The sequence below is a fragment of the Triticum aestivum genome, chromosome 2D, assembly GCF_018294505.1.
Source record: "Triticum aestivum cultivar Chinese Spring chromosome 2D, IWGSC CS RefSeq v2.1, whole genome shotgun sequence".
Taxonomy (NCBI): domain Eukaryota; kingdom Viridiplantae; phylum Streptophyta; class Magnoliopsida; order Poales; family Poaceae; genus Triticum; species Triticum aestivum.
Window position 1 is genome coordinate 635,813,021 of NC_057799.1, and position 11,739 is coordinate 635,824,759.

Genomic DNA, 11,739 nt, shown 5'->3' on the forward strand with positions numbered 1-11,739 from the left:
TGATGACTGGTTCAAGCTCCAGAGAAATGCAAGTGGATAGATAAGTGCAAGCCTTCTAATGAAGTGCATTGCGGCTGTTCGAGTCTTGGCCTATGGGTGCTCGCCGATGTCGTTGACAACTATGTCCGCATTGGTGAAGACACAATTTTGAAGGTCGTTTGAAGGTTTACTAGCATTTAATAGTCAAAAATGATATAGGTTAGTCTGTAAAAATGATATAGAAAGCATACAAAAGTGATAATATAATAGCATTTAATAGTCAAAAAATTATAGAAACGTTGGAGAGTGATAACTTTTAGAAGAGCTCCGTAGTCGCATTTTCATGTGGGCTCCTAAACCTTGACGACGTTCTCCATAGTTTGCCCGTCTCGCAGACGTCCTTCCTGTTGAAGTACCCATGCCCCCCTATCCATTTTTCACCTGGAGAGGGTTGACTTCTAACACCTTGAGGATAAGGTCGCTGCAAAGCTTCCTCTTGGCAAGGGTGAAACGTCACCATAGTCGCCCGGGCGGCCTTGGTTAAATCGGTCCTCACTTCGCAAGTCATTTATCACATCATCCCCTGTTGTGTTACACATCATCAACAAGATTGAGCGTGCTTTCCTCTAGTCAGCTAAGGATAAAACTTTAGGCATGGAATGCAAGGTCAACTGGGAGACTATTTGCCACCCCACGCATCTCAGTGGGCTTGGGATCCTACACTTTGAAAAAATTGCTAGGGCTCTCAGGTTGAGATGGTCGTGGGTTGCATGGAAGGACCCAACTAAACTGTGGTGGTCTTGGGAAATCTATGCTCGGATGTGGATATGGAACTCTTCGACGTTTCCACCTTCATTACAATGGGGAATGGAGGGAAGACGCCTTTCTGGGAGGCACCTTGGTTGAGAGGAAAAAAGCCGAAAGATATCAGCACATCATCTTGGCGGTCTCCAAGCGCAAGAAGTGGGTGGTGAGGGATGCCCTGCAAGATAATGCTTGGGTGCGCAAGATCAAGCCTTCCATCAACCTCTCAATCACCCACATTGTTGAGTTTGTCGACCTCTGGATTTGTCTTGAGCAGTTTCAACTTCAACCGGGCATTGATGATGACATCTCTTGGAAACTTGAAGCGAATAAAGAGTATTCAGCGGCCTATGCTTACAGGGCCTAATTCTTTGGTTCCATGTCGACCACCATGAACAATACTATTTGAGAGGTTTGGGATCCTCCCAAGATCAAGTTCTTCTCATGGTTGGCGATTCAAAACATGATTTGGACGGCGGACATATTGAAGAAGCGAGGTTGGGGAAATTTGGGCTATGCACCCTTTGCAGAAGGGCCAACGAGACTACCGCACACATCTTCTTTCGGTCCTGGTACACGCTGCATAGCCGGATAATGTTAGAGTGGCTTGGCTTAGGGGCTCTGGAGATTAATCAATACGCGGCGGAATGCAACGTCAAGCGGTGATGAACTAACATGTTGAAGCCCAATATGACAAACCGAAAGGACATGACTTTTCTTACCATGCTTGTCAGTTGGGTCATTTGGAATGAGAAAAATGATAGTTGAAAAACTTATTCAAGATGTTTTGTTGTGGGACAGGCTATGTTGTGGTGAATGAGGCAAGCCTTTTTGCCTCTGTTTTTTTTTAAATATCACGCATACTCCCATCCAGGTACGCTGGCCACGGCTATAGCTGGCCAAACGGGCCGGGCCAAACAGGCCAGCCCGCGAGCACGCCGGCACGGCCCGCCATGGGCCAGGCACGACACGGGCTAAACGGGCCGTGCCCGGCACGCGGCACGCCTTGGGCCGTGCCTGGGCCTGGAGCCTGGGCACACGGGCCGGCACGGCACGGCCCGTTTAATTTTTTTATATAATTTTCAGATTTTTTTACATATGCATAACTAATATATAGCCCAATAGGCCTAAAAACCAGCCCAACAGGCTGAAAATGTGCAGCCCAGCGTGCTAAACGGGCCATCGGGGCGGCCCGTTTACTAATCAGGCCGTGCCGGGCCAAGGAGCCGCGCCCGTGGGCCGGCACGGCACGGCCCGGCTATTAAACGTGCCACGGCGGGCCGTGCCGGGCCAGGCACGATTTGCACAGGCCGTGCCGTGCCGGGCCGGGCCGGCCCGTTTGGCCAGGTCTGGCCACGGCCACGGCGGCGGGTTGACAAAGTCCACCGAGCCGACCCACATGTAAGTGCCTGCGAGCACCGGCAGTAATAATAATAATAAAAGAAAAGGGAAAAGCCCCCCAAAAATCCGCCCGCCCGCCGCGCCCTTTTCCCCAAAATCAAGCCGGCCGCGCGCGGCGAACGGCGGCGCCGCCATGGACCGCTCGTGGCTTCTCGCCGCCGCGACCGGAGGCGGAGGCCCGCCGCTCCTAGCGGGTCTACTCCTTGACCGCGACCGACCGATTCGGGCCGCGGTGGCATTCGGCTACGGGGACGGCTCCTGGGATACGACGGTGACGCGCGTCGATGACGCCGCCGCCGGGGTGGTCGCCGTCGACTTCGTCGACCGCGGCGGCGAGAGACGCGCCCGTGCATTCCTCAACATCGACCGGGACGGCGTCCTGCTCCGCCTGGTCGCCGTCTTCGATACGGTGGACCACGCCACCCGAGAGAACACCCGCAACGTGTTCGTTGTATCGTCTGCACGCCGCCCTGATCCCGCTGCACCCCCACCGGCCCCTCTCCTGCTAGGCCTACCACCAGCACCTGCCATCCAGGTCGATTACATTGTCATCGATATCCCAGACAACTTCCCTGTCCCTGATGTGAGGTATGTCCTCTTAGTCATTTGGTTCTGTTTCTGCTACAGGGGGCGCTGGGGGTGGCCTCGCTCGGCTGGGGCGGCGAGGGGCTGCTCACAGATGCCATGGTTTACTTATCCTGTGCGCTGGTTGAAATGCAGTGAGCACGGCTCAAATGATGGAGATGATGGACAATATGTACCTCCACTTGGTGCTGACCCGAGTGCAGCTGGGGGCGGGCATAACATAGCAGAGTATGTCCTATCACCCATGCCACATTAACAGGCTAGATCGTTGTGTTAGTTTGGATGCATACTATGTCGGCTGGGTCGTGGCCGTTGAGAGGTTGACGCAAGTGGTGAACATGGCAGTAGTTAGTTAGTTGTTAGATGCATGTCGTTTGTTAGCTAGCTTCACGCATGGAGTTGGTATGTTAGTGGGCGTAGAAGTGGTCATGGTATTAGTGGTTAGTGGAGTATGGCGTGAACTCATGGTAACAGGGAGATGGGGGAACTGATGAGTTCCTACCGCTGATTCATACCACAGAGGCAGACCAGCGGAGGACCTGGCTGGGTGCATGATTTGTGCTTGACTGACTGTGTGCGTGCCTATTATGTTATTAGGAAAGTTTGTGTATGATAAAACAAATTGTTGAGCCAACTTATTCATTCTAGTTAGATTCCTTTATATTTTCCCTTTCCTGCAAATGGACATGAATGCAGTGGTTGCTGATTTTCTCATTCTCTGCATATCGCTGGTTGCTGATTTTCTCATTCTCTACGTATCGCTGGTTTACTCATCCTGTCTGCTGGTTGAAATGTAGTGACGGGGATGCTCAAGAGTACCTACCTCCACTTGCCGAGGACCAGCTTGCAGTTGGCGGCGGCAACAACAGGCCACAGTATGTCCTATCACCCATGATAGACTAGACCTTTGGAAGTGTGTAAGCATGTAGACGCCACATTTTCAGAGTAGCGTCCCTAACTTTTTCTGTCTCTTAGCATCCTTTCCCATTAGTTCAAATCTATTGTATGTATCTTTCATCACATGGTAGCAGATTCCAGAAGATAAACGTTGCTCCCAAAATGCAGTTAATTTACTCCTTACCTATCTTTCGGTCTAATGGCAGACCAAAAGGAAAATTAAAGAATATCAAATTTCAAGACATGCTTGTCAGTAAAGGGTGTAATACATGATAAAATCCACATGCCACCGGTGCTAGTCTCACTAAAGAACAGAAAACTGTAGCTCATGTATAATTAAATAAGTAATATAATGGAAAAGGAAGAGTCTAAGAACATGATACAATCTTATGGGCAACAATAAACTGGAAATGGCATCATCAAAGATTCATATCTGAGAAAAAAACATGGAGGTGACAATGTGTAAAGTGGTTTACATGTTTGCTAGTGTACCTTTCACTTCTCAACCATGTCTAATGGTACTTCTAGAATTGCCTTTGGCTGCAATCAGGAGAAGCAGTGAAGCATTATAACATTCCATCTATATTATTTTTAGCAATGCCCGCTATATCATTTGTGCAGGTCTTGTGTTATTTTCATTACTAATTTTAGTGTTCTGTTTACTATATTGCAGCATAAATGATAAACAGGGAGATTTGATTCAGCGTGTTCATGGTTTAGTTACATTCCTGGTGGCTACTGAAGGAATCATGGAGCTGAATGATGAGCAGTGGTCAGATGTGCGGACGATGTTCACTAACTTCCACGAGCGTTTACCGGAGGAGCATCAATTAGAACTGGAAGATCTGCTTGTGGAGAGGAGAATGGAGCGAATCCGTAGATCCAAAGGGAGAATGATGATGTCCTTCGCTTGCAACGTGACTGTTTCATTTCTGTCACATTGGATACTCTTTCTCCTGTCTATGCGATTCACAGAAAGTGTCAGCTCTGATTTGGCAACCGCTCTGGCCCCATCGGCAGCTGCTCCGGCCCCACCCAATGCACGGGAGCCAAACCAGTACTTGATATGGGGGGTAGAGAAGATAGCTGCCCCAGCTCTGATGATGTTCATGGTTTGGGCTGTGAAAATCATTTGTTATCAGGCAAGAATTTAATTTGATGGCATATAGAAACAATGATGCAGCAAACTTTCTTGTCAACAGTCTTTCGAAGATAAGCTTTTTTGCGGTTAAAGAGTTTCCGTTATTATCCAATCGCATCTGGTGGGGGCATCTTTTCTCATTTGCTGTGGACTTTGTCGGAGCTATCTTTCTTCTGTTCAAAAATGGTTTCTGGGACCAGGATATTGCAGACGGATGAACCACACCTCGAGGTATGTAACTTTCTATATTGCATCATCTGTACATTATACGGTTGTGGTATACTTCGTGTGTCGACAAACTGGGAGTTGCCCATGTGTAGTTTGATAGGTGTTGAGATTTGTTGCGATCTGTATCACTTTGACCCAGGTTTTCGATCTTTGGCATCATATCCATCCTTTCATCTTTGTTCTATGTTGCCTGTTGTCTGTCATTGAATTTTCGTTTTGCTTCCTGCGATAGCAGTAGACCAAGCCATTCTGAGGGTGTATGCTAAATACAAAGTAGGCTAACTGCAGCAAAACGCAGTCAAGGAAAGTTGCACTTTTATAGTAGTGTCATCTGTAGTTGGATAGGCGTTAACATTGGTTGTGGTTACCTTGTACCAGTTATCCGATCTGTCGCATTATATCTATCATGTCATGTTTGCTCTCTATACTATCTTCTGTCTTTGATTGAATTTCATTTTGCTTGCTGCAATAGCAGTAGACCGAGTTGTTCTCTGTTCTGAGGTTAGGCTGATTAGAGCAAAATGCAGTTAAAAGAAGAAACAGTTTTAACCGCTGAAACTGAATATTATTCTCTGAAGAGACATGCCTTCTGGATCGATGAACAAGTCATGCATGTTCTCCCTTCTACTGATGCTACCCTGCCCCCTAAAGTCTCTTTTCTGAACATTGTGGTCGTGCTCCACGATACAGATACTATTGTTTGTTATTGTAGTGATGCACTGTTCATGTACTATAAAAGTTAGAAATGCAGACCTATACTGCTTCAGTAAAGTTGAACCACAAAATGATCACTACCAATATCATGAGCACGACTGTGAGTTATAATAAGGTCACCAATAGCATCATGGATATAGAGTAGAGCCTTTTTTAGGGCACTGTCATCAGTAGAACTGGTTGGGGATAGACTGATTTTAGTCGGTGGATTTTGCCAGAAGCATCAAACACATCATCCAAGCTGTCAGCCCAGCCTTCACTAATCTCTCTAATCTTTATATCCTGCCCTTTGCCTTTCTTCTCTTTCTTGTTCACCAAAACGGTTAGCTGCAAGTTTGTCTCTTTTGTCTTTTTTCAGCGAGGCCTAGTTGTAGGCCTTTCGCACCTTGATCAGGTATAAGTAATGATATCCATATATATGATCGCTTGTGCCGCAACATTGTTCATTGCAGTTGGCACGTAGTTTGATGGATGGCCGGACAGCGACAGAGCACCAGATGCATGGTGTAGACATACTGCTTTGGAGTAACACTCAACTGTCACCACGAATTGGCCGTCTCTAACGGCGGGTGATATTGCAGGCATAGGAGGTGCAGTTGGGATGGCTGGGAAGTTGTTCTCAGTAGGCATAACATAGGAATATCAATACTAAGGCCTTTCAAGCTATCTATGTAGCAGATTATAGCCATGTCGCAGCACAGTTATTAATGAACTAAAGTATTAATCATTTGCTAAATAGTTATAGCAGGACATCACAAGTAAGTAAACAGCAACACACCTGTCAAAAAAAAAACACCTGTAAAGGGAAGCCAGATTGGCATCCACGGTGGGCGATAAACTCAACCTGGCTCGTTGTTTCTTTTCGCACATCATGGGCACTGCTCCTGCCAGTCAACACTTGCTGAACTTTGATGGTTTGAATTTACGGCGACTCTTGGCTCAGGAGGCCCATGCCCTTGAAAGTCCCTTCTCTCGTGAGTAAATCAAGAGAATCATTCTTGCCACGCCCTCTGACTGTGCTTCAGGCCCTGATGGCTTCTCTTGTCTCTTCTTCAAGTTGTGTTGGGATATAATCGCCCATGATCTTCTGAGGGCTCTTGATCATCTCCTTAAGGGACCGTTCCTTAACTTGAGTCACCTAAATTCCTTTGTCATGCTGCTGCTGCCCAAAACGGGAAACCCCTTGGATATTAATATTAATTACTTCAGGCCCATCTCCCTAATCCATGGCTTCTCCAATTTTTTTGACACGCTGCTGGCTGCTCGCCTCGCCCCCCTGCTGCTTGCTCTAATTTTGCCGGCCCAGAGCATTTTTACTTGCAATCGTGGCAGCCAGGAGAACTTCAAGTTAGTCCATGGCACCAACTCTGGAACATTCTCATTTGTAGCAAGAGATGCCTTTTTCCGGATTACCTTCATCAGTGGAGGCCCAGTGAGCAAAGTCTCCATAGGCAGCATCATCTACTTCTTCCTTGCCCTTCGACATCCCATGACCCATGGTCTCCTTCAACTGCCATGTGTGCCCTTTGACCCCCTGATTTTGCCAAGTATCCACCTCTGCCTCTAGTAGTTTGACCCACTGAGTTCCCTGAATGTCCACATTTGCCTCTAGCAATCCTGCCTCTGCCACGAGTTGGACAGTCCCACTTCAAGTGACATGCCTCCCCACAGGTATAACAGCCCCTGGAATCTCTCCACTCCATGTGCTCTGTGATTGCAAACGTCGAAGCCGCTACAACCTTCACGTTTGCTTGCTCAAGAGATGCCCGCAACTCCTCTTGAGTCACTGCAATAGCCTCATCAATAGTAGGCAGGAGAGTTTGGTGCAGCAGGGATGCCTCCTGCCATGAAAGCACCCTTTGAGGCCCTCCAAAAGTTTCAGCACACACCTGTGTGCCATCCCCTTGTGCCTTGACTTGATGCAAACTGAGGATCACAGTTATCCTGGGCTACCCAGAAAGCCTGCAACTCTGCCACATATGCCATCACTGACATGTCATGTTGGCGCAGCCGACTAATCTTCCTATCAATCTGAGCAATGAGCATGGCATTGCCCTTGCCAGAGTACTGGGTGGACAGATTCTTCCATATCTCAGCAGATGTGGATAGCCCCTCCACAGAGCGTCCAATAGAGGGCACCACCGAGTTTAACAACCACCCAATAAGCATAGAGTTGATGACCTTCCACCTCTTTCCGTCTGCACTAGTGTTGTCTCCTGGTTCTGCAACAATACCCAACAAGTGCCCATCAAGCTCCTTCTGCTCCACAGCCAGCAATGCCCTCCGAGACCAGCTCAGATAATTGGTAGCCCCTCTAGCTTGATGTCCGTGGGTGACAGCTCGACCTTCTGAGCCACTTCCTGCCGAGGAACGATGGCCCCAGATTTCGAGCCCGCGAGGAACGAAGTGAGCTTCTCGACAGCCTCAGCAAGGCCTTTTGGTTCACCCATCTGTCTGACCAGCTACATGCATCAGCAACGTCGCCTTCTCCCCCTGGTAAGCAGCTGCCGTAGCAGCTCCAGTCGCTGCTTCCTTTCCCTCTGCAATAAGCGACAGCAGCAGTTCCAGTCGCTGCCTCCTTCTCCTTCAGCAATCGGCAGCAGCAGCCTCCACATGCAGCCACAACAGCAGTTACAGCAGCAAGTCTATGCGCAGATGCAGCCAGTCAGCAGCATCCAGCACCAGCAGCTCCACTTCTTCCTCCCACTGCTTCCTTTCTTCCTCCCGCTGCTTCCTCTCTCCGTCTCCTTTCCTCTACGAGAGACACAGCCCTCCAGCAGCTCCACTTCACCCAGCCGCTCCACTTCTTAACCTGCGCCATTCCAGCACTGCGTTCTGCTGCGGGCTGTATTGCTGATCTCTCAGCGCTGCTGTAGTCCTGACCGTGTTTTTTGAGGCCATTTCTGAGGATGTTCAGAGTTGGAGAGTAGCGGGCTGTATTGTTGATCTCTGAGCCCTGCTGTAGTGTGGGAGTGTAGCCGTTCTGCTGTTTTCTAGCTGTTTAGTGTGGCTGGTCTTGTGAGCTGGCGTCCTGTTCTCCTCAGGAAACTGTCTAGTCATTCCCTTCCCTGGTTTAATAAAGCCTTTAATAGGGCATTATTGTTAGCAATAGTTGTGCTCAGGCTGACAGCCTGTTGTCTCTAGATAGGGATACTATGCTGTAGAGACACAAACGTGAAGAGCATGTATTTGCCGAAGAACTATCTAATTGAGAAATGAACGCTGAGTAACTGCCCTTTATTATTGATCAAATGTGATCAAGTGCATTACGTATTTACTTACCAGTTTACACATGTCTATCATTACAGGACATACCGTGACAAAGAGACTGGTGAGGGGTTGCTGATCCTGGCAAAGACTGGTTAAGATGAAACAAATGAAGCGACATGACCAGAAGAGTAATAATAGAGAAGCAAATGCAGTCCGTGATATAGATAACTACCACAAGAAGCAAAGAAATGGTGGATGTAGGGCAAGTAAATGAAGTCGGTGATAATGCTGAGGATATCCCCAAACTTATCTGTGCTAGTGGTACTAGTACCATGCTAGCGGTGATGATGATTTTGCGTACATATGTGACTGGAGCCAGGTGGTATACGTACTGCTGTAGTTAAAAATTAGCAGACACGAGGGTCGGTGCTCGGAAAACTCCTAGTTAGCTTGTATAGTAGTATATCACGCTGGACATGGTTAACCACACGGGAACGGGATAGGACTTGCCATTCTTAAAAAGGCGCTGAGCTTCCGTCTTGCATCATTTTTCGTCAGTACGAGTAAACTGTGGCCCCGTTTCGGCCTGGGACAGCAATGGCCGGCCACCGCTGATCTTTCCTGCCCGTCGATCGACACTTTGACTGGGAGTGGGAGAGAAAGCCACATACCGGTCCATGATGACACGCCGTGGTTTCACCCTACACTAGTCGCACGCTGCAGGAAGAAAAAAAAACTGTGCGATATATATATACTATAAGGAAATGCAGGCGGTTTGGACAGATTGTACATATTCCCTCCGTTTGAAAATACTTGTCATCAAAATGAATAAAAAAGATGTATCTACACATATTTTAGTTTGAGATACATTTCTTTTTATTTATTTTGATAACAAGCATTTTCGGACAGAGGGAGTACAACTTAGCGAGCGAACTCTGCTCTGCGATGCACTGTTTCATTCGAGATATCGTCCGCCTCACCTGGGTAGCACTTGCACGCTGGCTGGGCAGCACTTGCGTAGAACCTCGTAGTCCTCCCATGTTGCTGCATCTGGCGCACGACGGCCTGGTTACCATGCTTCATCATGCGACGGTTGAGGATGTTAGCTGTAATAACTTCAGTTGCAAACGGATCCAGAGTGCGCGGGCGTGTTTGGTTGCCTGCATGAGGCCCAATCAGGCCCGTGCGGGAAGAAAACGGGCTGTTTGGTTGGCTGCATACACTGTTCGGCCTGCATAGTACGGAACTTAAAGCATCTCTGGGCTGGCTCGCTGGCGCTTAGATCGACAGTTTTGTCGATCTTGCGAGTCAGGCCGAGGCGAGCGCAAGCGAGGTGGCCCTTGCATGAGTGGAGACGGGAGGGATGCAAGCTTCTCACTAATCTCCTCTCTCTTGTCCCCCTGATCTACACAACGGTGCTTCGATTCGAGGTAGCTCTACATGAAAAAGATGCACCACGATGCTACGGTTCCATTCAGGCGATCGGTTCGTAATTTCGTCGGCCGAAAGTTCTTTATTTCGTGTTCCCGTTTGGAGTTATTCTGGACGAATTTTGTTAGATTCGTCGCGCACGATCGATCGTTTAAAATTTCCTTTGACCAGCAGCCCAATCTTGCAGTTTCGCACAACATTCGTGTTGTAAGTTTTTTCTTTCGACGATCGTAGCTTCATCTCTCCTTGAACAACAGTCTAGTGCACTCACGCCGCCATGTTGAGCTCCTCTATCCTCTGCTCAGAGCCCTCCTATTCGTCCCCCTCGACGCCGACGCCCTTCCACTTGATCTCCTTGCTCGCGTCCTACTACACTAGAGTCGTTTCCGGCGTCGCTTATCTTGGCCTACTCTCTGTCGTCCTCCTACTGTACCGACTCTATGCTCGTCATGTTGGACACAGCGCCACGGCCACTATCCACCGCAGTCGTCATGGTCCGGCGCACACTGCATTTCTTCTCCCCCTTCATCTGCTAGCTCTTAACCCTGTGTGCTAAGTGCAAGTGCTAGCTCTTAATCATACCCCATGCGGGCAACCAAAACAACGTGTAGTTGTATGCGCCGAGACAATGCAGGCAACCAAACAACGTGCCAAAATTGATCCCCTAATACAGGAAGTCCATATGCAGGCAACCAAACAACTTGCAGATGTCGCATATGAGGCTGTTTTTCCAGAGCCAGACTGAGTGGAGAAGGGTATGTAACGCAGCGCAGGTACTGTAGCCGACGGCAACCAAACACGCCCCAGGTGGACGCAACTCGACCTGCCCGCGAATGTGGGTGATGTGTGCCGCCCAGTCCAAGTCGTCCAAGTATTCTCCTGCCAACGCCGCCATGGCCCCAATATTTGCTTCCTTGCCGTAGAGCGCCTCGAATGGGGCACTGGAGCAAGGACTGGAAGGTGGAGTTATATCAAAATTTGTCCATTGGCAGCCAACGACGCCATTTGATGCTGCATGTTGTGCATCGGAGGTACATCTTAATGCATTGGTTCACCCTCTAGCTCCGGCCATCCGTCCGCGGGCGGTAGGCGGTGGAGTAGAATAGTTTGGTGCCGGCGTTGGTGAGAAGTTCCCGTCATAGATTGCCCGTGAGCACCTTGTCACGGTCGAAGACAATCGAAGCCAGGACGCAGTGGAGCTTAACAACGTTGTCCCATAATGCATGCGCCACTTGTGTTGTTGTGAATGGGTGGCGAAGCGGCACAAAATGGCCAATTTGGTGAAGCAATCGACCTGATAGAGTTAACCTTGTTGTATAAGTGGGTAATTGGTTTTGCTTTGAGTCATC

At 48.7% G+C, this 11,739-nt stretch overlaps 1 protein-coding gene across 1 annotated transcript; it reads left to right on the forward strand.

Moving 5' to 3' along the window:
* Positions 1–2,229: 2,229 nt before the first annotated feature.
* Positions 2,230–9,481, forward strand: LOC123050622 (uncharacterized). The gene is made up of 5 exons (XM_044473389.1): positions 2,230–2,772; positions 2,905–2,997; positions 3,567–3,644; positions 4,340–5,038; positions 9,058–9,481. Exons 1-4 carry the CDS (start codon positions 2,318–2,320, stop codon positions 4,818–4,820), a joined length of 1,107 nt encoding a protein of 368 aa, XP_044329324.1. The 5' UTR covers positions 2,230–2,317; the 3' UTR covers positions 4,821–5,038; positions 9,058–9,481.
* The last annotated feature ends 2,258 nt before the right edge of the window (positions 9,482–11,739 follow it).